The sequence below is a fragment of the Hibiscus syriacus genome, unplaced genomic scaffold (assembly GCF_006381635.1).
Source record: "Hibiscus syriacus cultivar Baekdansim isolate YM2019G1 unplaced genomic scaffold, ASM638163v2 tig00111213_pilon, whole genome shotgun sequence".
NCBI lineage: Eukaryota > Viridiplantae > Streptophyta > Magnoliopsida > Malvales > Malvaceae > Hibiscus > Hibiscus syriacus.
The window spans coordinates 6,488,280-6,512,277 of record NW_024063022.1 but is presented as its reverse complement, the minus strand read 5'-3'; the positions used below and the strand labels follow the sequence as shown (position 1 = coordinate 6,512,277).

At 36.6% G+C, this 23,998-nt stretch overlaps 2 protein-coding genes and 1 pseudogene across 2 annotated transcripts; 2 read left to right on the top strand and 1 right to left on the bottom strand.

The window, feature by feature from the left end:
• Positions 1–1,616: 1,616 nt before the first annotated feature.
• On the top strand, positions 1,617–4,421 carry LOC120156252 (elongation factor 1-alpha-like). The gene is made up of 3 exons (XM_039167640.1): positions 1,617–1,700; positions 2,716–3,197; positions 3,289–4,421. Exons 2-3 carry the CDS (start codon positions 2,736–2,738, stop codon positions 4,168–4,170), a joined length of 1,344 nt encoding a protein of 447 aa, XP_039023571.1. The 5' UTR covers positions 1,617–1,700; positions 2,716–2,735; the 3' UTR covers positions 4,171–4,421.
• A 1,514-nt stretch (positions 4,422–5,935) lies between these two features.
• On the top strand, positions 5,936–11,337 carry LOC120156145 (annotated as a pseudogene).
• A 1,319-nt stretch (positions 11,338–12,656) lies between these two features.
• LOC120156034 lies at positions 12,657–23,649 on the bottom strand. The gene is made up of 5 exons (XM_039167453.1): positions 23,447–23,649; positions 23,078–23,367; positions 21,704–22,573; positions 19,425–20,594; positions 12,657–15,867 (listed from the first exon to the last, which is right to left on the bottom strand). Exons 2-5 carry the CDS (start codon positions 23,262–23,264, stop codon positions 12,902–12,904), a joined length of 5,193 nt encoding a protein of 1,730 aa, XP_039023384.1. The 5' UTR covers positions 23,265–23,367; positions 23,447–23,649; the 3' UTR covers positions 12,657–12,901.
• Positions 23,650–23,998: the final 349 nt, after the last annotated feature.

Here is a 23,998-nt window from a genome sequence, read left to right as displayed (position 1 = left end):
ACGTCGTTTGATTCTTTTGACCAGTCAAACCGATTCAATCGATTAAACCAATTAACCAATATCATGACCGATTCGTTAATCGGTCAGATTTTAAAAATCATGGAGATAAGGATGCTGCAAAATAGTGGTTCGGATTCGCAAGCACCGGCGCAACCTTCGCAAGAACACAACCAACGCCAACAACAACCGCCACAATCACATCCGCAGTGGTTGTCGATGCAGTATCCGGCGACAGCTATGGTAATGCAGCATCAGATGATGCAACCGCCGCACTTCGTGGCGCCGCCACCTCCACCTCAGCACTACACGCCATATCACCCTCGGCACCATCAGTTCCAGGCGCAGCAGCAGCAAGGATCCAACGGTGGCGGAGAGAACAAAATCATTTGGGTTGGTGATTTGCATCATTGGATGGATGAGAACTACCTTCATAGCTGTTTCGCTTCTACCGGCGAGGTAAACAAAATCTCTCATATATTAGAAAAAGGGTAAACTACTACAATGGTCACTGATGTTTGGGTATGTTTTCGTTTTCACCACTGATGTTTTAAAAGTCACGAATCGGTCACTAATGTTATCGTTTGTTACAAATTGGTCACTCGCCGTTAACAGGCGTGACAGAAAACATTACACAAATAGTTCATCTTATTTATAAATTCTTTCAATTTAATTATAGTTTTAATAAATTAAAATATATTTATTTTTAATTCTATAAATAATGATATATTTTTATACAAAATAATTAAATATTTAAGTCTAACAGGTTTAAAAAAAGAAAATCAAAAATTTAAAATTAGTTATAAAAACAAAAAAATTAACGTTTTTTTAATGGTAGGGTAAACTACTTTTAAACTTACCCAAGACTCGTGATTAATTTTGATCTAATTTTTATTTAAAAAATAAATCAAAATTATTTAGATTTATTTTTAAATAATTTTAGATTATTTAAACAAAGTAATTCAAAATTTAAGTTAATTTGAATTTTTATCTAATAACAATTCAAGTATCATCACAATTCAATCTCTTTTCTATAAACCACAGATGAAAAGTACAATGATATTTTCATCCTTAAACTTTTGAAAAAAATCATTTTAACCCTTAAATCTTTTTTGCTTTTAGTCCTTAAATCTTTTTTTTAAAATAAAATGAACCTTCTGATTGATTGTATCATAATCTTGAATGAATCTTATAATCGTAAATAAAAATATATATTTAAATAATAAAATAAAAAAGTAAAACAATTAAACCAAAATATAATTTCCAATTGTTCTCGAAACCTCCATTTCCTTTGTCCCCAAGTATTGCCTACGTGCCATATAACTTTTCTATTTACCCACGTCATCCGGGTCACTAATCTGGTAACAACCCGGGTCCGATACCAAAATAAAATTAATCCCACTCTCAAATTAAGCGCGTAACAACACATCACCAATAACAGCCGTTTGTTCAAATCACGCCTATCGTAAAACGCGTGCACATGAAAGCCATACACCACTGAGAAGCCGGAGAACTCATTGATAAAACAAATATAAAAAGGGCATTTCAGGAAACATAAAATAGGGAAACCCGACTATAAATAGCAATGAGAGGCACACTCGAGTTCCCTATTAAACTCACTCGAGTTCCCTATTAAACTCGCTCTCGTTCTCTCTTCCCTCGACTGTTTCGGCATTTGATCCCTTCTCTACTCTTTTGAACAGGTTCGATTCTCAGATCCTCAACTTCATGTTTGTTTTCGAATTTTGTTTTGGATTACCGATCGATTTGTTGTTCTGTATTTCTCGATTCTGATTCTCATGCATAACTTTCTGTTTATGATATTGTTTCTGTATTTGTTATGATTTCGAAGATCGGTTGGCTCTGATTATTTGATGCGAATGCTTTCTTTTTTGCTTCGATTCGGTTTTGTTATTTGCATATTCTGTTTTTAGATATGACGATACGAATGAAATTTCTATGTCAATTGTTTTGATTTTTATCTTTAGATATGTTTATAGCATGAATAATTAAAAATTTACAGTTAAATATCTCGATTTTTGTTTTAAAGAAAATTATCCAGTATATTGTTGTGATTAAGTCATTTCTGTGAGAATCTCTGTTTTATTTTTGTTTTAAATCCGCGAATTTTGTGTGGATCATTTGTATCTTTATTATTATGTGAATTGTTCTATTTTTTTTTTATCATAGATATATTTATAGCATGAATAAACCATGAACAGTTATAAATTAAATTACATTATAACATCGTGATTTGTGTTTTACATAAATATTATCCTGGATTTTGTTGTGATCAAGTCGTTTCTGTGAGAAATCTTCTTTGTTTTTGTTTTAAATCTTTGACTTTTATGTGGAGCGTTTGTTTGTTATTTTCATTTGATTGTATGGAGTTAATGTATTATTCTGGTTTGATTTTTTTTTTCAGAAGACATAAATTATAACTGTTTATATAGGATTAAAATAATAGTATGTTTGATTTTTAAAACAGTTATTGAAGGAAATAATGAAAAAGAAGTTAAAAAAAAGGTTTTTTGATATTGTACGATTATTGTATTTGTTACTTATATATTGCTTTGAAATCATTGAGATGCAATAATAGGCAAATCTGGAACTTTGATGATAAATTGCATGGGAGTGGTTGTATTTTTTTTCTGATTGTTTTATCTGTTGATTGTTTGTACATGATTTTTGTTTAACCTTTTATATTTGTTTATGCAGTTCCTAGCTGATACTCCGTAATGGGTAAGGAAAAGTCTCACATTAACATTGTGGTTATTGGCCATGTTGACTCTGGAAAGTCAACCACCACTGGTCACTTGATCTACAAGCTTGGAGGTATTGACAAGCGTGTCATTGAGAGGTTTGAGAAGGAAGCTGCTGAGATGAACAAGAGGTCATTCAAGTATGCCTGGGTGCTTGACAAGTTGAAGGCTGAGCGTGAACGTGGTATCACCATTGATATTGCCTTGTGGAAGTTTGAGACAACCAAGTACTACTGTACTGTTATCGATGCCCCTGGTCATCGCGACTTCATCAAGAACATGATTACGGGTACCTCTCAGGCTGACTGTGCTGTCCTTATTATTGACTCCACCACCGGAGGTTTTGAAGCCGGTATTTCCAAGGATGGGCAGACCCGTGAGCATGCTCTCCTTGCCTTCACTCTTGGTGTCAAGCAAATGATTTGCTGCTGCAACAAGGTTAAATTTTGCTTAACTATAATGTTATATGTTTCAGCTTAGTTATTGTTTTATTGGTTCCGTTCTAATGTTTCTGTTGATTTCTGCGCAGATGGATGCCACAACCCCCAAATACTCAAAGGCAAGGTATGATGAAATTATTAAGGAAGTTTCTTCCTACCTGAAGAAGGTTGGTTACAACCCTGAGAAGATCCCGTTTGTCCCCATATCCGGTTTCGAGGGTGACAACATGATTGACAGATCCACCAACCTGGATTGGTACAAGGGTCCAACCCTCCTTGAGGCTCTTGACCAGATCAATGAGCCCAAGAGACCCTCTGACAAGCCCCTCCGACTCCCACTTCAGGATGTCTACAAGATTGGTGGTATTGGAACTGTCCCAGTGGGTCGTGTCGAAACTGGTGTCCTCAAGCCTGGAATGGTTGTTACATTCGGTCCTTCTGGATTGACCACTGAAGTCAAGTCTGTTGAGATGCATCATGAAGCACTTACAGAGGCTCTCCCCGGTGACAATGTCGGGTTCAATGTGAAGAATGTTGCTGTCAAGGATCTCAAGCGAGGATACGTTGCTTCGAACTCCAAGGATGATCCTGCCAAGGAGGCAGCCAACTTCACCTCCCAAGTCATCATCATGAACCACCCAGGTCAGATCGGAAATGGTTATGCACCCGTCCTCGACTGCCACACCTCCCACATTGCCGTCAAGTTTGCCGAACTCCTGACCAAGATCGACAGGCGATCCGGTAAGGAGCTCGAGAAGGAGCCCAAGTTCTTGAAGAACGGCGATGCCGGTATGATCAAGATGGTTCCCACCAAGCCCATGGTCGTCGAAACCTTCGCCACATACCCTCCGCTCGGACGTTTCGCTGTTAGGGACATGAGACAGACCGTCGCTGTCGGTGTCATAAAGAATGTGGAGAAGAAAGACCCAACTGGAGCCAAGGTGACCAAATCTGCGGTGAAGAAAAAGTGAACCTCGAGGGTTTTGGTTGATTCAACGAAGGTTTATGATGGTTACTATAATAAAACATTGGTTCAAGCTAGCAGGCGCATCATGGGATGCTTAGTTACATGTTTTGATTGTTCACCGTCGTGTCGAGGATACTGTTCGCAGAACTGGGTTCTTGATAGGCGGTGGAGAGGCTTCATCTTTCACAGTCCTATTAAATGTTTTTAACGAGTTATATAAAACTACAAGGTCCGTTCCTGGGCTTCTTTCTTGAATCAATCGGTATTTAAGCTTTCTATATTATCCAAGTTCTTGAATCAATCGGTGTTTGAGTAGGGATGGCAACGGGACGGGTTCAGGCCGGGTATTGGTCCCCCGTTCCGTCCCCGTTTAAAAAACCCGTACTCGTCCCCGCTTAAAAAACTGCGGGGATTTAAACGGGGATCCCCATCGGGTAATCGGGAAAAACCGCGGGGAAACGGGTATCCCCGTTTAGCATAAACGGTTATTTAAACGGGTATCGGGCCGGGTATCGGGCCGGATATATATATATATTCAAATTAAATATATAAATATTATATATATATTTTAATTTAAATTAAATTTATTAATATTATATATATATATAAATAATTATTTTTTAATATTTATCGGGTCGAGTATCGGGGCGGGTAATCGGGGCGGGGATTACCAAACCTGTCCCCGTTTAGCATAAACGGTTTTTTTCGTCCCCGTTTAATCGATTTTCGGTTTTCCCCGTCGGGTTCGGATTTTTTTGTCATCCCTATATTTGAGTTCAATTAAGTACTTGAATTTGGTTTATTGGTTTAAATTGGTACTTAAACTTTATTACTTGTATCAAAGTGGACCCTGAGGTCAAGCTTAGGTATCTTATTGGAACCAAAAAAAATTAGGTACTCAACTACACGTTAAATAGTAAAATATATTTTAAAAAATTGTATATATTTTTAATTATCTTTTTCATTATACTGTTACAAATGTTTCAAAAACTATAAATATTAAGTTTATTTATTTAAAATTTAAATCGAATTAATAAATTTATAAATGCCAAAATTTTAATGTATTTTTCTATGCAAATGGAAACCCTTAATTTTATTAAGAAGAATTCAAAAATTACATTAAGGTTTATAACCATAAGTGTAAATTAAACACATAATTAAGACATTTACTATAACCAAGACACAAGAAACTAGTCCAAAGGAAAGATTAAGGATCTATTAAAAAAAATATAGAAACGAATGTATAGTTGCATCAATAAATGAGTTAAAACAGGGAATTAAACTATTGAAAGTTCACCGTAAAAACTATCTTTATACAAATCAAACCAATCTAAAACGTGTCAAAATACAAAGAAAAATATGTTATAAACAGAAATATCATAAAGTCAGAGTTATTAAAAAAAATGATACATAAAAATATATAAATTTAAGAAATATCGACGACGGATGATTAATATGCCAGCACGAACCAACAAAAGTACAAAACAAAGCTAGAGTTCAATATATTATTTTATCCTAAATCATTTCCATTTATAATTTGATGGCGAGTGATAAAATAACAATGTATAGTAATAATAACTAAATTGAAAAGTATTTAAAATTGGATGATTAAAATAGAAATTAACCAATAGTTTGGTGACTATTCATAGAGTTTGCTCTAAACTAAAATAGCGAAATGAATCATTTTTCAGCTTTTACTTTCACTTCCAACACTTGAAAAAAAAAACAGTGAACGAACAAAGGCGAAGATCATCCGAACCCGAAAAGCTTGAAGGATTTTTCATTCCTTTCTTCATCATCATATCCGGTAACCCGTCTCTAATTTCATCTCTTTGGAGTTCATGGATTCAGTTTCACCCCCATTATTTGTTTAAAAAAGTGGAATCTTGAATATTGGCCAACTGGACATTGAGCTTTTACCTTCTTATGATGAAAACCCAGGAGTTATTTGATCTGGGTTTTCTTCATTTTTGTTTAATAAGTGTTAAAATGACATTTGTTTTCCCTTTTTTGGGTAGAAAATGGAAAACCCAATGGCAAATCAACTTCCTGAAGTGGATTCATTGCCAGATGGCTTTGTTGAGAGTCCTTCAGATCCTTTGGCCCCTAAAACTCCAGTTTTGGAACAGGAAAAACCTTCTGAACCTGATTATAAAGAAGATGGTTTAGTTGCCAATGAATTTGGAGCAAAAAAGGGCCTGAAACAGAGAACTTTTCCTGTGCCATTGTCTGAAGGGGATACTTTTGATAGTTATTTGGACTCTGTTGAAGGTAAATTAGTCCGTCACGAGGTGTCCAGCAGTTCCATTCCTGAGGCTGTAAAGGTTGAGGCGACAGAATTCAGTGAGATGAAAGAACTTAAAGGGGAGGAGTCCCAAACTACAGAAAGATGTAATTTTTCTTAACCTTCAGATGAATTAGTGCATATTTAGGCGTTAGAACCAGGGGTTTAAATTGCGGTTAAGGTCGCATTTTCAGTTGCTTTGCGTTTATCGTGATTGTGGTAGTAGAGGGTGCTATTGCATTTGTTGAGGGTGTCGCGGTCGTATAATAACTGTTTCGGACAACACCTTTACCACTATATAATGGCCGCTATTCCGATAGTGGACCACTATTTAAGTCCATGGTTAGAACTCTTATATTGCATGAGAATCGAGATCTGAAAACGAATCTCTTAAGAAGACTGTGTATGTGTGCTTTTGTGTGTATGTCTATCCAGTGTGTGAGTGTGTCCAGTTGATCTGCAGACTATAAGCAAATTTTCTTTTTCTATGCAAGGGTTTTTTCCTATAGTTCCATGTTCTTTGGTTACCACTCAAAAGTATTGAGAAGCAAAGAGTTCGATATTATCATACTATTACTAGTAATGATGGCATACCTGATTAAAGAAAAAAAATAAAAGAAATTGAAAACAACTTCTATGAAGTGTTTTTCTTTTCATAAATGTCTTCGTACTATGTTCCTGGTCAAATCTGCCTCATCCAAAGGGATATGAGGTGATTTTGTTATCTAGTGCCGAAGTGCAATGCCTTCGTACTACTGCTTCAATTTTAAACTTGGATGGTTTTTAGGTTTTCTAGTGCTCATTGGTGTTTTGTTTTCGCAGCAGGTGAAGGAGGATCAGAAATTAAATCTACTGTTTTGAAGGAAACGTATTCGTCGGAGAGTGTGGATTCCGTGAAGGGCAAAAAAACAGTTAGTAGATCATAGCACATCACTAATTTCTTTTGAATTGTTATGTTTGTGGAAACATCCTTTCTGTAATTTGTTTTTATCCCGAGGCTGTTAGTAACTTTTGGCTGGTACCATACTTTTTTTTTCTTTGCTGGAGGATAATCTTTATAGCAATTCTAGATGATTAAAATAATGTTCGTTTCGAGGATAATAGGAAAACCATTTGACCATGCATTTTAGAAGAGCTCTTTAGTTGTAATGCTGATTGTTTATAACTATGTCAAGTTGCATTTTTCCCCAAGAGTATGACAATCTGTTCATTGACGTTCACTAATTCAGAGTTCACTTCTATATGCTTATTTTATATCAGTTTCATCTATATAAGTGAACTCACCGGTTTATTTCTTAGGAAACCACCGAAACCAAACGCAAGAATGCAAAATGTACATTAAAATCTGAAAAGGAATTTCTCGAGTTCTCTTTCAAATATCAAGAAGTTCTTGCAGAAAGAGATTCAGGTAAGTTGAATTAACATTTATGATGCCCAAAAAGGTCACTATTCTCTGTATCACATGATGTGATGAATATGTTGGTTTAGTTTACCTAAGACCAAAATTTTTCGACCCTTCATCACTGTGCGAGTTATTTTGCTGTGAATATACCTTTTGTTGCCAACAACGAATAATGATACTTATCCATTAAGTTTGAAAACTGGTTTTTATTTCTGCTATATGCGGTGTATACAATTTCTGTGTGTTCAGTTTGCAATTTTTTTTCTAAAACCTGTATAAACGCCGTTTAACGTTACAGATTCTTTCTTCTTTTGTTGAGTGAGGAGAAAGTCTTTTGACCTCACTGCACCCAGTTATGTCCATTTCTTTGGAAATTTTGACCAGCTAAATTTAGAAGCTATAGCTGAAAATTAGGTTTTGCATGATATGAGCATCGAAGAGGCACATATGATTCATCGGTGAATATTATATCTCTCTCTATATCTTTAACATCACGGAACTGATTTTTGTTTCTTTGCATACTCATGTAGCTATTGCTGTCCGAGATAAACTTGAATCACTTTGAAGGGAGTTACAACGGCAAAACAAAATGTTAATGGTATGTTCTCTTTGGATGCTTTGTCACTTTTTTATTTATTGCATTCTACTGAGTATTTGTTCTTGATACACTTTGCACCGAGTATGTTGACCTAACAATTATGTTACAAACCAACCATAAAATGATATAAATGATAGTTCTGATCTCAAATGTACTTCTTCTATAAAGTTGTACTTGCAAACATTTTTTGAACCTCTGGTTTCTTCTGTAAGCGTTTTACTTTTAACCAAGTGATGGTAAATCTGAAGAACAAATTTAATTGAGGAAAGCAACACTCCTTTAGTTTTACCCTTAATTTTGATATATTTGAGATCGTTAATGGTGATTTTTTATCACCATCTTTTAAAGACCTTCATTTTCCATGTCAAATATATTATATATACTTGTCCTTTTTGAGCTATTTGTCTTTCTTTTATGAAGCTGCTGATGGGCTTGTTCATGATTTCACAGGATGAATGCAAACGGGTATCAACAGAAGGGCAAGATATAAGATTAGATTTATCAGCGAGGTTCCATAATGCGATCAAGGTTCGATGCCCCCGTTTTGATTTTGAAAGTGATCTTGGTGGATAGACTGACCTACATGCTGACTGGTCCATCTCTCTGTAGTTATATTACTTCCTAAGATCATTGTCTTAACTGCTAGACATGATTGATACCATGAAAAGGGTTTGCATAGCATATATGTAGCATAGGTCAACAGAGATGATATGTTAAAAGCAAGATAAATTGTAAAGGGAACTGTGTCGTAACTCTTCAAGATAGTACTGCAAGTCTATTAGTTGAATCGAGAGTTGAAAACTGCATCTCATGTTGGATGATTCTATATTAATAGGACTCGAGTTTAAGTGTCGAGTACCGAAAGAGATTCACCCTAAACATATTTTACTGGTAGTTTCTTAATCTTCTTTTTTCCCCTTCATATAGGATGTGACCAATAAGATGGAAGAGCAGAAGAATGAGTGTCTATCTCAACTGAAGGAGAAAGAGATGTAAGAAACAGGAATTGCATGTCTAATTATAACAAATATTGTCCTTCAAGATTGGTAACATCAAATTACAAATGCTTTGTATTCTGGTTCTTCCCCCCCCCCTTTTCCCAATGATCATTTGATTCGGACATCTGATCTTCTTACTTTAGGGGTTTTCAAATATATTGGCTTTTCCAAGTAAATTTCTACAGAGTTCCTGCTATCTGGGAAAGCATCGTTGCACTCATATCATTTATTTTGATTTAACGGATTGTTTTACTTCCAGTTTGTCATTACTCATAGAACTTTGGAATTCTTCATGTATAGGTTAAGAGAGAAGTTGAAGCAGTTTGCCGATCAATATGCTCTCTGTGAACAACATTTTGAACAAAAGGTACGGGTTAAATTTACCGGTATAACGAAGGTTTTCCATCTCAAAATAGAATCAAATTGTGTTGTCTAGGACCTTGAGCTTAGCCTTATGTTGTGGACATTCAACACAGCTAAAGCAAAAAACACTAGAATTAGAGCTTGCTGATCTAAAAATTAAGCAACATGAAGAGAAATTGGTCCAAGAACAAGTGCAGATGAAAGTATATGCAGAGCAAGTGTCACAGTTATTGGCAACTGAAAAGAACTTACGCATGCAGTTGACAGCCGATGGAGAAAAATTCCAACAGTTTCAGGTCAGATTCTTTCCATGTCATTTATCATTTCGGTTTTAGTGGCAGTTTTTTCTTTTTTTTTCCTCTTTAAGCTGATGAATACAGATATTAGGTATTGAGTGCTTATATCATTCGTCTTGGATGGCTGACATCGGATTTCAGTTAAGAGGTCTAATTGGAAGGTTTGTTGTCACATGCACAATATCATGATTCAGTAGGAAACTACAATCCAAGTGATTTTGCTAACTAAAAACTAGTGAAGTATCTATGTCTAATACCCGTTTCCGATGCATATCCGGATGTAGATATGGATACGGCTCTTCAAAGATCCTACAAACACATGAAAAAGCTTTAAGAAGTTGTGCTTTCGTTGTAGGAATGATAGTGGAAAACTTTTTTAATACCTTTGTAGGCAACTAAGAAGTCACTGATTGTATGCACTTCACTGCTCCGACATCCTCTGCATATCGAATGCCGAGATGCAGCAATGCTGAAATCTGATTAGTGTCTCCATGCCCTTTTTGTCGCACCGTTGGTATTTGGACCTATCTCATCTTCATTATGTTCAAACTCTGCTTAATCTTGCAGGATGCCTTGTTAAAGAGCAATGAGGTATTTGAAACATTTAAGAAAGAGATTGAAAAGGTACATTATTTTCCTTTTACCTTTCCTTATAGCTCAAGTTTTCTAAGTTTTTCGCACGGCTTGACCCATGCTATGTCGGTCCGGCTCTTCATATTTCTTGAAGTACCCATGTCCAGACATACGTACAGCGATATGATGATCTAGTGACTCTTGAAATACATGGAAACCTGTAAAAAAAAACGAATATATCAATGTCTGATACATAATCACGTTACACATTTGTACCCGAATCCAAGTCCCCATGTCGTATTATGATTTCTGTTCAAGTCACCAACTATTTTCCCCCCTTTTGTATACAAATTAGATGGGAAAATCAATCAAGGAACTGAAGAAGGAAAATGTATTCTTGAAGAGCAAATGTGACAAATCCGATGTTACTCTCGTAGAACTTGTGGAGGAGGTACACAGTTCAACACGTCAGTTTTGAGCTTTGATTCTTTAGGAACCATAATCTGTTTCAACAAGAGTTCATCTGCTACTAATTGTTACTCATCTTTGCTCGAGCAGTGCGAGCTGTTGAAGAAGCAATTGGAGAAGACGAGGAACCAGAAAGAAAAGCTCGAATCATTGTGCCGATCTCTTCAAGCAGAGAGGAACCAACCTTGATGCCATGACAGTTTGAATGTAAACATGTTATTTATCCAAATATGAATGCATGTTTTTTTTTTTAAAATTATGGTTTAAATTGACATCTTTCATGTTCATCAAAGAAAGAAAATTGATATCATTCTCTTACTAGTTTTTCAAGCATCCTATTTCATGCATTCTGGCTATGAGCTTGTGTTTTATTTTGGTTTATGTTGCTATTATATTCTAATATTTCTTTTCTCTCATAGTTTTATAATTGTTTTTTTTCTAACAAAATACTTGGAAATGGGATAAAATATTTCTGACAATTTTCTAAAAGGCTTTTATTATATCAAGAAATGAAGTTAATTTTACGAATGGTTTATATATATGGGTTAGGGTTCACTTATATCATGTTAAATGTTTTCAGTTTTATATATATTTAATATCGTTGGATGGATAAAAATAAACAATCGGAAGTAACCCGTTTTTCTCTGCGTTTCTTATGTAGTTTTGTATAGATTTATGATTGTTGGATGAGTAAAATTAGATAATTAGGATTAACTCATTTTTTCCTGTGAATATCTTCTATTTTCTTACTGTTAATATCAATTATTTATTTTCACTCATCTATCGATTCTAATTTTTTTGTAAAAGTAAAAATTTTACATTGTGTAATTGAATCTATTCATATATATATATATATAGTTAAAAATTACAAGCTTATATTTAATTTTACTAAAATTTATCCTTAAAGTTGATCTTTTCAAATAAAAATATAGCAAAATGTTTGTTTTTAATTATTTTCGAACCTAAAAACGATTTCGACACATTACTTTCGCCCTGGGGTGATATTTGGTTATTCTTTTTAATCTCTCTAATATTTGTCCTTTTTTTCATTGCTCTCCTGATTTTTAAGGCATTACCTTTGATTAATCTAGACTGACACACATAGTACACCTAATTTTGATGAATAAATCCCTATGTAAAAAATTTTTACATACACAAAAAATTAACCTTAAAACCCGCTTAAACGATATCAATGGCATAAACAAAGATTCTTTTTGAATTTTCCATTTGTTCCATCCACTTAAGTATAGGTTAAAATTCACTTACATAACATAAAACCGATAAAAATATATTATCAACAATATATATATATATATTCAATCAATCAAAAAATAATAATAGTGTTAGGATAAAAATTTATAAATTTTTTTGAGATAAAAATATATTATCAATAGAAAATTCAAATAAACTTCTAAAATTGAATTCTAAATTTCTATAAAGCTGAACTCGAATGACTTGTGAACAAAGTATCTTTGTCTACAAGAAACAGCAAAATAGCAGTATTGCCCCCTAAACTTTTGACAGATTATTTTTGTGTACTTTTCCATCAATTACAACAAATACAAAGACTGCTGCTGCAAATATTACAAAGGCCACCTAAAATGTTTTCTTTCTTACCAGAAAAAAAAAAGACTTTCTGGACTTGACTGCTTGCCCTTATCATCGTGATTTTCATTAGAAACAAATACAACAAAAAAAAATATTATACAGTGTGCAGCAAAGAGTTATTTGCTGCTCAGGAATTTGGTTTCTGCTACCTGCGTATGTCCATGTCCCCATTACCTCTCCACGACGATGACTCTTCCCTCGTTCTGCTCCCGTTCTGCCCACCATATGGTTCCGCTTTCGCAAACTGCATCCTGAGCACCGCTACGGGATCAGAGAGATTTGAGCACGAGCCCCCTACAACGACTCCTCCAGTCCCCACTACATTCATTCCAACCATTCCCCTTCCCTGCTGCTGTAAATTCGAGATTGCTTCCAAGCCATTTTGTCTTTGAATCTCGGAGAACATACCGTGTTGCTGCTTTACATCTGCGGTAAATGGTGCTACCTTGGTACAATCATGGCCCCTGTACGCTTGATAATCCATCACAGAGCCGTTGCTGTTTATTTCCCTTCGAGTAAGAACTGAAACGCCATTCAAGTTTCTGTCGATATTCCGAACAACAGTCTGTGATGCCTGCTGCTCCATTTGAGATGACGATGAAGGGTAATTAACAAAAGCAGCAGGATACTTTGCCACTAAAATAGCAGAGTCTGGCAAAGATGACAACCCAGTTTGCATCCTGTTGCCATCCCAGAAACCATAACTTCTCTTGGGAACATTTTCGGGTGCAAAAATGATGTTTTGGTCGAATTTTGGCAAAGATCCATTTTCATCAACATTTCTACAATCTGTCAAGTTCAAATCTGAATACTTCGCCCTTTGTTTCGAGAAATGGGCCACCTTTTCATCGTCTCGGGAGCTTGAATTGAGTATCTGACCAAACAGCTTGACATTCCCATTCCTGCAAGGTTTTTCTGTATCCGACAGACTCCGAAAATGGGATTTCTGCCGACTGTTTGCTTGCTCTAATTTTGGTACCAGTCGTGGAAGCTCAGCTGCTGGTTTTGGACCATTGCACTTATGAAGATAATCATGAGCCAAAAATGAACCAGTAACACCCCTTTCCAATGGTGAAAGCCTTTTAACTTCAGGCAACTGACTACGCCCTATATCATCATTTATTGCTTTCAAAGTTGAGATTTGCAGTTCAGCAAGATTCACCAAGGGCTTTCCAGAATATTGCTCAGACACATGCCCACTAACAAATTTGTGAGAATGTCCGTCTTCCTTCTCCGGAAGAGCAAGTGTCGATGACAACTTATCTTGGTTGCATATGCTCTCACATTGAGAGGTATCGGAATCATGTAATGCAGAAATTTTAGCAAAAGAGCTTTCATCAGGAGTTAATATGATAGAAGGCTTTCCAGCAGAACCCAAGTCAAGAGGGACTTGATGCAGAACTTTAGCGTCAAATTTTTTATCAATGGACTCATCACCAGTTCTATTTGAAACTGGCCTACATATAATTTGTCTGCCAGTCTCTGCACTGCATTTTGCATCACATTCATTCGTACCATTTTTAGACGACGATATTTTCTGTGCCTCCAAATTATTTCCAAACCCCTCAGTAGACCAAGCAGCATCAGATTTAGGCTCAACCGAAGCATCTAAACTAGAAAGACAAGGATCGGCTGAACCCCCATGAGATGCAGATCCAGCAAGAGAAACATCCCGTTCAACAACGTGCTTTCTTAGGGTACTTAAATTGGCCAAAGCAACACTTATCTGAACCTGCAGTGATTCAGCCTGTTTGCTCTCAACATCCATATCATCAGTACCACCTTCAGGAATTGGCCCAGTTGGGTCTACATCAGAAAAAATAGCTTTCACTGCCTCAGGGTTTTGGTCATCTACTAGCCTCCCGTCATTTCCCTCTGACATGATCAGATCAGTTTGCAAACTCACTTCCCTGGTAGGATCCGATTCATCCACATTCATGCTCATGATAGTGGGAGGTAAGTCGTCTTCCGCATTAGATCCCAACTTATCACCACAATTAACCGAGCTCTCTTGGACACAAGCATCTTCTGTATCAGTCCCACCACCATTGGCATCATCACTCATGGGAATACAAGTGTTTCTTGCTGTTGGGTGTATCGAGTCAAGTCCAAGGCATTTACGAGCCTTGCTAAAGAAAACCTTGCACTGATCCCTGGATCTTGTACTAACATATCGTGAAATCATTTCAAAATCCTTACTATAAGATGAGACAGCCTGTATAAAGATGGATTTTTCCTCATCAGTCCAATGAGCAGAAACCATTTCCCCACAACTCTCATCTGAACAAATATCCTCATCGACATTTTGCAAGACATCAGATGTTGAGGGCTTTTTAACCACAGACTCAACTTTGTGGCACTTCCGGTCATGATGGTAGCCCTCTCCAGGGCCAGCACTAGTGATACAGGAACTCATTGCCTCTGAAGAGAAAGAACCGCATATACCAGCTAAAACATCAGCAGCAACGGTATCTTCATCACTTCCAGCAATATCAAAATTAGATGACCTTACAGCAAAGCTATCATCAACTCGAGAATTTTTAGAAACAAACCTCCCTCCTAAAAGGATCCTACCAGAAGATTTATGCCTGTTTTGAATGCTACTTTCGGCATGAGAGGCTATAACAGGAATTGCACTGAGAATATCATGCGATGCTGCATTTTCACGGCTCCGTTTTTTCCCAGATGTCAACAAGTAGGTATTTACATCAGACTTCCCCTGCTTACTGGGATCATTCTTGTTCTTTGTTTTCTCAAAACATTCAGACTTGTGATTCTTGTAATAGAACTCAACACAGTCTGCAGTAGTCTTGTGATCAAGAAAGGAGGCAATCTTTCTGAAGTCCTTCCCAAAGGCAGCCAACTTATCTATAAAAATTTCCTTCTCCTCTGATGTCCAAGGATTGATCAAAGCTTTTCCCTTCTCAATAGTTAATGGATCTTCAACCAATCCGTTACTAGAGATAAACCTTGAAACCTTCTTCTCTTTATCATCCAAAATTAATGCGGGCATTTTCAAATCATTCCTGTGAGTCCTGCCATGGGAATCTAGAAGTAGTTTGCTGGTAAAATTGATCATCTCTGCACTAGGTTCCAGGACCAGATTTCCATCTACAAAAACAACCCCAAATATTATTTATACATCATCACCAATAAATTCATCTTTAAGAAACAATTTTCAAGAACATAAAGCGGAAAAAAAACAAATTTAAAAGAAAATCCAAGTCAAAAGCCACATGCTTACTATATTTACTAGGAATAAAAATAATTGTGAACAGTTACAATCATTAGGAATAACAATTTCTTAGATGAAAGCATTCAGTGAAAAACAAAATATAGGAAGATAATACATACATGTGCTTTTTATCAACTTCCACCAGGAAAATTGAAGCAGTCAAAGCAAATCCTAGCTATGATTAAAACATCCAATTTCAAACAATATGATAGATCTTGAAGACCATGATTCTTTAAAAAATGTTAGCATATACATCCTAGATATGAATTTAACTGTCAATCATTTGCAGAGGTAATAAATTCAACCAAAACAAATATTGTGATCACAATATTCTTGAAGACAAGCAATCCGTGCTAACAGCGGATAAAATACATAAGGAACTGGGGAAGATACAAATCCTACAATTTACCAAATATACATTGGAGGGGAATGCAGTGACCCCACATTAAAAAATTCCAACTTCCAAATATTCATAATAAGTGGAATGAGTTTCACCAGACAGGTCAAAGTATGGTTATCTTCTATTTACTCGAGTTATTCCAAAATCTCCACTAAAAACCCAAAATCTCTAACACCATTAATGATTGGTTATTTAAGTAAATGCATATAAAGAATTTGTCAAAAGAGATAACTAGAAATGATAAGAAAATAAAGAGATAACTAGAACTTAGTAACATGTCGCATAATGCATCTTCCACAATAAACTTCATAATATAGAACAATGAGCAGTCTCCCAGTGCTAGCGTTGTGCAATTCTTTATCAGAAAAGAATTGTCATGGAAGTTTTTGTATGCCTTGATAGTGTTGATTACTATTTGATTCAATAACTGAACACAATTCTCTCTTTTTTTGATAAGATTAGAAGGCCTCATTAAAAAGCTCTTCTTGATTAATGGATCTTGAAAAGAAGCTCTTTAATCATTGGAAGGAGGAAAAGAGCGCCTTAGATTTTCATAAAAGAAAATAAGATTACAACCTCGATAAATCTCTTCGAAATAACCCTTACAACAGTCTATAAATCCCGCCCGAACAGGAATCAAATGCTAAACTGAAACAGCAAACAACATAAAAATTAGCCTATTCCAGCCTTTGCTAAAGCATCGGCGTCCATATTAGCTGACCTAGCAACCCAATTTATAACCCCCCCCAAAGATCTAAGATTGTCAACTATATCACTAACAATGAAAGCATAAACAACTGGGCATGAATTGACATTATTGATCCAGTCTACTGCAACTCTGCTATCACTCTCAACAATCAGCCTATCTTTGACCCTCCCTTGAGCAGAAGCATATAATAAAATACCCCTCTGAATAGCTTTAAGTTCGATCATAGTCGGAGGACCCGGACCAGCTAACTCTTGAAAAGAACCTAGGATTGAACCTGAATGATCCCTCCAAATACCTCCTATACCTGATTTCTTCCAGTCACTACTAACGGCTGCGTCCACATTCAATTTAAAAAAATCAGAAGGGAGAGGTCCCCAAGGGAATGAGGAAGACTTCATAGAGCTGTAGGGCGAGTAGGAATCTGCTAATGAAGGATCCATAATCAAGGAATCCTTATGAATAGAAACGTCCTTGTGCTTAGCTAGAAACCAAGAAGCCAGCCTAACTCGTGATAAGAAAAATAACTCTAACTGATCAAGCTTTCCCCCTTCAAAGACAATAAAATTTATGGCCTTCCAAATGGTCCAAATGATAGCCCCAGGAATAAAAGTCCAAATAGAAGAATTTGATTTCAACTCATCCCAAGCAGTAAGAAAGGTTTTTGCATCAGCAGGAAACACATAACTAAATCTCCAAAAATTATATAACTTGTACCACAAAGCCCATGCAACCGAACATGTAAAGAATAAGTGCGTGGAAGTTTCCTCAACCAATTTACAAAGAGGGCATAAATCATCCTCGATACCTTGAACCCCTCTTTTAATCAGTTCGGATTTAACAGCTAGCTTGCCAAGCACAACCTGCCACATTAAAGATTCAACTCTAGGGGTACCAAACCTCTCCAAATAATGTTATTCCAGAAGCAAACATCATCTGATCCTGAAGCACAACTTTTAATACAACTGACTGAAAAAACACCATCCCCACTGCCTTTCCAAAGTAAAATATCACTGGAATCTTTAGACAAAGAATAGGGAGAGATGAAGCTCACCAAGTTACACCATTGTTCAACCTCTCAATCATTTAAATTTCTTCTAACTTGAACATCCCAAACCCAGCCAGAAGGAAGGAATTCCCCAAACTCACAAAGTTTACCAGATCTATTAGAAGAAACCGAAAACAATCTAGGAAAAAGAAACTGAAGCGGATAATCTGCAGCCCAACTATCTTGCCAAAAATGAATAAGCTTACCATTTCCAACATAAAAACTACACAAACTTCAAAACTTAGGGCCAAAGGAGTCTTGTTTGTAATGATTGTTAACCACCGATCTCCAAAGCCAAGAAGACTGAGGAGGAACCTTGCTATCAAACAGTAACCTTGAAGAATCAATGTTGTATTTGCTACAGATAAAATTCCTCCAAACAGAGTGTCTCTCATTTGCAAATCTCCAACACCATTTCCCTAGCAATGCTCTATTCATACTAGTCAGATTCCGGACTCCCAGACCACCCTCGTTCTTAGGTTTACATACATCATCCCATTTAACCCAATGAATCTTCTTTGAACCATTTCCCCCTCCCCCTCCCTATAAAAAATTAGACATGATCGAGTTTAGAGCCTTAAGGATTGAAACTGGAATCTCGAACATAGACACGAAATACGTAGGCAGTGAGGACAGAACCGATTTGATCAAAACCAGTCTCCCTGCTAATGAAAGTGTAGCAACCTTCCAACCCGCTAATTTAGTATGAAAATTCTGCACCACCGGTTCCCAAATAGCAGATGCATTCTTAGTTGCCCCTAATGGGAGACCTAGGTAATTAAAGGGGAAACTCCCAACCGAACAACCAATAGAAGTTGCCCAGGTCTGAACACAGTTCTCTTAAACTACGTTGATCTATACCATATATTCAACATCTATTTTCTTGGGATGACAGATCTAAACCTAGATTATCCACTTCTCTATTCACAAAAGAAACCTACCTAATAGTCTCCTTTTTCCATTCAAGATTTACCTTTATTTCAAATACTGATTTCCAATAACACTTCTATATTAAGTTCATTTCAAATAAAAATTGAAAAAAGAAGGGGCATCACAGTTTAAACTTATGATAAATAATCCTTACGAATTTACCTTCCATGCATTCAAGGAGACAAATGATCAAAGATAAAAGGTAATTGAAAAGGGATAACAGATGAGAGAAGAGGAAACAAAATGAAGTGTTACATAATCTGAAATTATGCCACTCAAACCACATGCAAAATCACAACAAACTGGCATCAGATATAAACCATTCTAAACAGGAGGCTCAAACAATTACCAGGAGAAGTGACTCGAGAAGGAATGGAGGACTGATGCTTTTGGTAGCCACCATGAATTGAACGTAAACTTAATTCATACTTCTTCTGAGCCTTCACACGGCATTGTCTCATCGAAAGCAAACGCATGTCTTCCTTCCGTGCATTTTGAAATGCTTTAAATTTAAGTGCCAAAACTCTCTCCTTAAATCTTAAGTAATGTTTCCTCATTGTAATTTTTCCCCTGATTGTGGTATCAGACTGCATATGTGCTACATTAGCAATTTCAGAAATTGCAACACCATAGAAATCTTTTGGCAATAGTTTATTAAATACTTCAGAAGCTACATTAGCCAACTCCTTATTAGCAGCCAATATTGTTTTGTACATAACATTCTCTCCACCAGCATCAGAGCTTGAAGATTCAGAAACAGGTGCATCATTATCAATCTTTCGAAGCAGACTGCCTTCCACAGAAATGGTCGCCGCAGTCCCTTCATTACCTGAACCAGTAGCTAAAATCACCTCTGTTGTCTTCAATTGAACAGAACCCAAATCACCGGAGCACTCGTGGAGCTTCACAATATCAGACGGAGAAACTGCTTTCTCCAAAGACGATGGTTCCACAAATTTAGATGTTGCTGTTCCAGGACTATCAATATCCTCATCTTTAACATCATTAACTTCTTCCAGGACAGCATTACAAAGGGGCAGGTTCTTCACAAGAGGATCAGCACAAGTGTCAATCTTCAGAGGGGCAGGTCGAGGGATCATACTGGATGGAGCCTCTTGTTCCCCACATGCTCTCCCATGTTCCTCAGCAGGAAGAGAACTAGATGTTGCTGGGCAAGGACATTCACTTCTAGAATCACCTTTCAACCATTTGAATTCATTTTCAAGCGAATCAATTTCAGATTCAGTCATCTCCAAAGCCTTTAAAACATCACCTTTCAGTAGTAGCAACTTGTTTATTGCAGTAGAGCGAACAAAACTAGAATATACTGTCCAAGGATCATCATGTTGAAGCAAATCAAGTGAAGAGCCCATATTAATAATAATTGAATTGATATCCAAATTCTCTAAATTAAAAGATGATCCTTCTAGATGAATTTGAGACCCAATACTTAGAGAACCGCATAAATTAATATCATTGTCAATATTTGCAGCTTTGCCAAATGATTTTTCTTCCACACCTGCAACAACCAGGACCATTGCGGGAATAAATGAGAAAAGCATCGTCATCACAATCGATAGAGGGTGAAAGGGAATAATTTAACATTCAGCAATTTGAAATTCTCCTAATAATTTAAAAAAAACTAATTGACATGGTTTGTAAACTATAGGGGCAAACATCCAATATAAAACCAACTGTCAATGAGTGGAAGGACCCAGGTTAAATATAAGACCACAAGAAACCCAATTCTGAATAGATGTGAGATAAAACCACTTAGCACCCCAGATGTAGCTCCACAAAGGCCTCCATGTAAACTCCACTGCGTTCTGGAGTTATCAACCAGACATAGAGAAAAGAAACAAGGCTTTAATACCAAGTTAAACACCCAACATATAGAACTGAGGCTTTGTTTCACATTCTTGAACGCCCAACCGATTCTTAATTAGTGGGATAACACCATTTAAGAATGTGAAACTTAAATAAGAAAACAACTACAGAAAAAGTTAGACAAAAAGCAATGAATGCACAGAAAACAGAAGTTTCTTCTAACACATGATTAGAACATGGGTCAAATTCTCAAATGGGAACAACCAATCTAGCAAGATATGTGACTTTTCCATCCTTAATAACAAGGCCCTATAATTTGATATAGGCAGGCTAAATGGGTTGATAACTGAAACCTAGGAACTGATAAAAGGAAAATTGCTATCACCTCATAAAATCATAGAGTACACAGATAGAGTTTGCTCTAAGTGGGAATAAGAGAGTCAAGAATCACATAACTGTTGAACTTTTCGATGGCCTTAAAAAGGTGTATGTAGAACGTAGAGCGACTACCAGTGTTCTACGCATAATTTCATTGGCATGCAGACCTGCTAAAATGCTTGTGAATACTTTGGACATCATTCAACCATATAATACTCATGGTGTTAAAAAGGCCAGGTAGCCTTACAAGTGATGAATCAGGAACATATTATCAAACAGTGGTGCTGAGTTATTGCTTCTATATAATCGAACAAGACCGTCAAATTATTGTTGCTATATAAAGAGAATAGTCATAAAAAGCACATCTGCTTTAGGTAATATGCTTAAAACTGAATAAATATACAAGAGAATCTAGTATTTTACCAGGCGAGGAACTGCAAGCAACAGATGAAGGAGTTGCAGGAGAAGCACAGTCAGAAAATCCAAGGACTCTGGGGCTCTTATCTACCAAGTTAGAACTCAGAGAATTGTTAGACTCTGTATTACAGACGGAAATCATAGCCCCACCTCTGTCTGTGATTGTATCAGGGCCTTCAACTTTCTTTTTCTCATACTTGGCCAGACCCTCACCCCACGCAAGGCGTGGCTTCTTTCTTGACATTGTCTCATCAGAAGGTGTAGCAGATGTGACACAGGCTGCTGCATCTCCGGAAGGAGACTGGACAGGGGTCAAATTTTTCTGTTGCAACTCATGTTTCCCTTCACCAGAATCTACACCTCCTAAGCACTTTGAGCTACCTGAATGGCTAAAGCCCGAACCCCGTGAAGACAAGCTTCCAGAGCGACTCCACTTCAGAGGCTTCCAATCAACTGAGCCTACTGAATTCTCTTTCTGACATTTTTGACCTGTGCCTAACCCATTTACAGCACCTGTCTTATTATCATGCTGGCCTTTTTGATGTTGATCCCATGTGTTCACAAAGTCGGAATGAATATGAGAATGGTAGGATGACATATCATCCATGGACCTCCGCTCATTATTGACATGATGAGGCCTCCCAGGCGTGCTTGGGGACCCATTGCAGCTTTCCCAAGAATGACCTCTCCAATCTCTCTGGCTATAAGACCCTCTGTAGTTTTCCCTACTGTTTTGACCATATTTCCCATCTACACGAGAATCTGACTGACGGAAATTCTCATCATCCAAGATCTTGTTACCCGATCGTGATGGAACATATCCATGACCGCCATTTTTCTCAGCAAACAGGTGCCAACTGCCCTGCCTACCATGACCTTCATAAAAATTAAAGAAACAAAGAAAAGGTAACAAATATTAACACGTGCAATGTATATTTACATTTCAAATCCCGGTGAGGAAGGGGAGATATATGTTCTTATATAACCCAAGACGGAAAAACAATATTCCTATCCCTGACAAAAGGAAAACACTACCCAGAAAATCAATTTCTTAAATAAAGCAAAACAAGAAGGAAAAAACTAGCGGAGAATAAAGAAAATCCCCATTAAGTAGAATGAAGGTACATACAATCTCAAATCAAAACAAAACATAAGAAAAAAAATCAAATATTCCCAAAAGAAACTAAACCAAAACCTTAAAACCCACGGATCTGACCAGTCCTTAATTCCCAACGCCAAAATTTTAAAAAAAATAAAATAAACCCGTCCCGCAATAATTCATGTCGGTAAAATACTTGCAATTAAATAATGAGTATTAAACTTCAAAATAAGCGACCGCGGGTGGAAGAAATGGCATAAAAAATTATAGAAAGAATTTACCAGGAGGAGGACGGAAATCAGCGGATCCCCAACGAGTAAATTCTCTAAAAGACCCATTCTGATAAGGCGACATCGAAGAGTCTCTCCATCGTGCCGTCAGTAGCTGCTGAGGCAGCGACTGCGTCCTCTCGTGCTTCCTCTCCTTGTAAAAATCCTTCCGATCCCAAGGAAACGGTTCAGGCGGCATCAAATCGCATGAGGCGGCATCACCCCCAACAAAACGCCACCGTTTTTCTCCTTTTTACCCGAATTATCAAACCCTAAAATAACCTACGGCTTCTTCCAATAACCTAAGAACAAAGACAATAAGGTTTCTCACTTCCACAAAATTTGAATAAACCTATGGCGCTTTTTCTAAGACAAACTTACCATGCCAGATTTCACGGTCTCAGTGACGGATCCGACTCCGTTAAGACGGCGGTGGTTTCCAGCTTCTGCAACGTTTTCTTCAATCGGTAGAACCGAAGACTTGAAATTTTCTATGATTTTCTCGGCGTTTCTCAGTCCAGGGCTTGTTTGGAAAAAAAAATCTAAGGCGAGAAAGTGAGAACATGAAGAAGGTAGCCGATACGAGACAAAGAAAGCCCTCGAGAGAGAGATAAGCATCGCAACCGTAACCCAACGCTGCTATTCAACCAAATTTGAACCAATTTTCACGTCCAATAAATTAAAATATTAATTTAAACTGTTAAAAAACTTTATTTTTTAAAAATTAATAAAATGTATACACGCTTTAACTTTCTAAATCACATCTTTATTTTTTTATTCTTACTAATTACAATTTGATTTATTAAGATAAAAAAATTTATTAATATGATATAAACACAAGACAATATATATTTATAGGTAATATTGTCTCGTTTGACATTGAACAAGAGATCGTTTACCAACTTAATCTGAGATAAACTCTTATTCCATTCA